The sequence below is a fragment of the Mesitornis unicolor genome, unplaced genomic scaffold, assembly GCF_000695765.1.
Source record: "Mesitornis unicolor isolate BGI_N332 unplaced genomic scaffold, ASM69576v1 scaffold4719, whole genome shotgun sequence".
Classification (NCBI taxonomy): Eukaryota; Metazoa; Chordata; class Aves; order Mesitornithiformes; family Mesitornithidae; genus Mesitornis; species Mesitornis unicolor.
Window position 1 is genome coordinate 26,315 of NW_010209105.1, and position 3,554 is coordinate 29,868.

General features: G+C 44.8%; 1 protein-coding gene across 1 annotated transcript in view; it reads right to left on the reverse strand.

Moving 5' to 3' along the window:
- SLIRP (SRA stem-loop interacting RNA binding protein) overlaps nucleotides 1-3,505 on the reverse strand; it is a gene marked incomplete at its 5' end in the record, with an annotated part of 3,678 nt that extends 173 nt beyond the window's left edge. Inside the window, 2 exons of the mRNA XM_010192758.1 lie at nucleotides 1,676-1,783; nucleotides 3,447-3,505. Coding sequence (XP_010191060.1) covers nucleotides 1,676-1,783; nucleotides 3,447-3,505 — 167 coding nt within the window. The remainder of the gene's footprint in view (nucleotides 1-1,675; nucleotides 1,784-3,446) is intronic.
- Nucleotides 3,506-3,554: the final 49 nt, after the last annotated feature.

Sequence of the window (3,554 nt, forward strand, 5' to 3'; positions counted from 1 at the left end):
GGGTTTATAACCAGTTTTGTTTTCATGAGCCATAACCACAAATGCTAAGTTCCTGATGGGAAAGCTGAACATAATTTGCACAGCAGTTGCTGGTTGTATCAGCAAAATGCATTGTAAAAGCTTGTGCTTTCAAGTGAAACTAATAGAAGACAACTGTCTAAACTGAGCCTAGAACAAAGAGAACTGCTCATTTATTCTGCTTCTAGAGAAGCCTGCATTTTTGAAGAGACAAAGAAAGCTAACTACTACCTGCCTTCTGCTTTTGATTTCACTGTAAAACCCATCTTAGCTCTTGCACCTCTTGTTAACGCTCCTCGAGGCCCAGTTCGGTGAATGTGGCTCTTACAGCTCCAAGAATAAAAAGCAGCAAAATTATTTCCGAGAAGTTGACACTAAATGCTCATCTGTTCTATCCCTAGAACTTGTTTTGATAATTGCATACAGGTAACATCCATACCCTAGTTATTTTCAGCCCAATTTGAGGGATCAGCCTGTTGCCTGGCTTGTCACGATTTAAGACTGAAGTCCTCAACCCACTCCTTAATTTCTGCTTCAGTTTTTGCACCACAGTTGTAGCTCACAGGTCAGCTCTTCTTAGGAATATGTACTGAAGTAACCACAGCCAGTGAAGACCTTTTTGTAGCAATATGAACCATGTCAAAATACTTTATCCCAATCGGCACACTGCATCCCTGAAGTCTCTTGCCGATTCATTTTGCTGTTACCATCTCCTAGCACTGGAAGTCTCACAACAAGAAACTGGCTGTCATCACATCGATGGATTGTGATCAGCTGCTCACAGACACGAACTGATCACATCTGTAACACCAGCCTGCGTGTTACTTGTGGCTTCACTGTGTACCACAAGATCTGAGGAGCCAGGTCAGCTGAAACACATGTAAGTCAACAAGAAAATCCCCTTAGACATTTGGCCTCTTTAGTGAGCATACCAGAGATAAGTTTCTAAAGACTTTTACATGAGACCTGTTAGTTGATGAATGGCTTTGGGCAGCCATTGACTCAGTTCCAGCCATTTCCTGGCTCTATTTATTTGCTGCAGCCAAGCTGGATGATACAGGTGTCTGGCTTGAACTGACCACTCAGTGACAGACACCTTTGTATGGGCACTAGACCACAGGTTTTTAACTGATGGTGTGCACTGTCACTTGATCGGATGCACTAGGATCGCCAAATAGTGCTGTGTGTTTTCCTTCACTAACATTTAAAATGCTAGAGACAGCAAGTTTAAAAAAAAGCTACAATAAGCTTTAAATTAGCTTATCCTGAACGCATTTTCACTGAAGTTTAAAGCTTGGCTTTACACTCTGTGTCATCTTCCCTCATCCCCCTTCAGAAGCTGTGTTACAAGCTAACTGTATGGCAGATCCCAAATGGTTTGAGCACACTCATTTTCCTTTAGCTCAACACAGCTGGAGGTTTTGATCTGGTATGTGAGCTGTGTGGTATCTATGGATGTGTGATCTCAGACCCTAACGAGTCGAGTTGAGAGGGGGGAATAAACAGAAGAGTGAATGATTTAAAGCACACTAAGTGGCAAAATGCTTAATCACCCTTGGACTGAGTACAGCAATATTTAGATGTTACTGTGTGCAAGTAAAGGCAGAATTAAAGAGCTCAACTCATTGTTACTTCATTAAAGGAACCAGCACATTACCTTGGCACCTTCGAGTACGTGGGAGTCCTTCTGAAACACGTTCTGAACATCCTGTGGACTGGAGAATTTAATCCAGCAGTAACGTTTGTGAAAGCCTGTCTCTTTGTCCTAGTTTAAAAGAAAATAGTTTAAGGATTCCAAAATTACCAGAGCAATCAGTACACGTGCTGCTTCAGAAGCCTTTTTCACTCTTCTAAGACGTTTACTCTCAGTGACAGCATGCGGGGGCCTAGCAGAGGTGGTTCTGCATCCTTTTCTCTAAATCTGAGTCCAGTAATTATTACAAAGAAGAGATTTTAAGCTCCAGTTGAAGACTGCAATAACACACAGCTGGTTGTTTCAAGCTGCACTAGTTACCCACTGTCAAGCCAGTCACAACAGCACTGACATGTAAATGGCTGCTTGATTTGAAAAGAAGCCTGCCTCGCTGCTTGGAAAGCATTCAGCAAGATAAAGCAGCTGCTTAAGATACGAAGCAAGCAGGCTGCAAATCAAGATGACAAGCACTACCTGCACTGAAAAGGAAAAAAAACCCAGTTATTTTTAAGAATAATTTGCCAACCAGAAAAGACAGTTGCCAATGAAGAGGAGATCTTGCAGAAGAGCCAGGTCTACCAATGTGCCTTTTAGCCCAAGCTTTACAACAGAGTTGACAACAGCTCTGCCACTGAATTCACTCTAATCAGGGAGACAGCACCTCCAAACACCGGTGAAGCTTTCACCACAAGGTATTGCAGTCACACTGCCCGGTTTTGGTATCCCAGTGAGGGCTTTGTTACAGTGTCTTACGCTGCTGGCAGATTTGTGTAACTCTGGCAGTTTCTAAGCTTTAATGAACATTCCTGAAGTGATCACTGAATCAAAGCATACACATGTGCAGCCATTCAGCTTTAATCAGGGATGGAGGCAGGTTTACTGTAAGCTGCCAGCCTTCACAATGAAGCAACACTTTCTGTTCTGGGCTGGAGGAAGAGAGTGTGGCAGGCAGACACCTAAGCTTCAGCATTCAAAAGTAACCAGACTGTTTCAAACTATCTTTTGCTATTTCCAAACCAGTCTTCAACTGACAGCAAACTGAAGTTCACTACACAGAGCTTAATTTAACAGCTCATTATTTCACATGGAGAAACACAGGCAGAACCTCTGCTGCTTCAGCATTAACCTGCAACTTATCCGTAACAGGCTGAAAAAGGCACGCTTCTTTTGACTATCACCTCTTAAGTAACTACACTAGATACTATTATCCCTGATCTACACGCACAGAAGATAAATAACCTAAATGGCAGAGCCATGAAGAGCTGTCAGCTTGAGGGCTGTAGGTTCATACCCACAACTTCGGGTTGTTTTAGGCCAGTGAGACCAGGCACGCAAACACTTCATTCTTTGTCAGAAGGTGGGTAACACCACGATCGAGAAGCTCAAAGCACTCTTAGCTTAATTATTCAAAAATGGCAGTGTCAACAGGATCTGAGGGATGTGCTTTCTGAAGCTCTTTCAAAGCCTATGAAAACCCCAAAGCTTCAACGAGGCCTACAGCTCGCAGACAAGCGGCAGCAGCCTCTGGGAGAAGGAAGTAAAGGCAGAGAGGATCTAAAAATCTGAGTTGCGTACGACTGGAGGCTTCCAGAAAGCAGCTCCGAGGTAGCGGGGGCGCTGGCTTCGGGGCAGGGCCCCAGCAGCAGGGCCAACCCTGCTGGGGTCCAGCGGGCGGCTCATCCCCGTGTCACCGAGAAGACGGGAACAGGAGCCCGGAGAACGAGCGGGTACTCACAAACGGCAGCTGGCACCTCTGCACAGACCCGAACTGGGAGAAGTACTCCTTCAGCTCCTCTGTGGGGGAAACGCACGCCTGGTTACACGGGTCCACCAACCCCACACA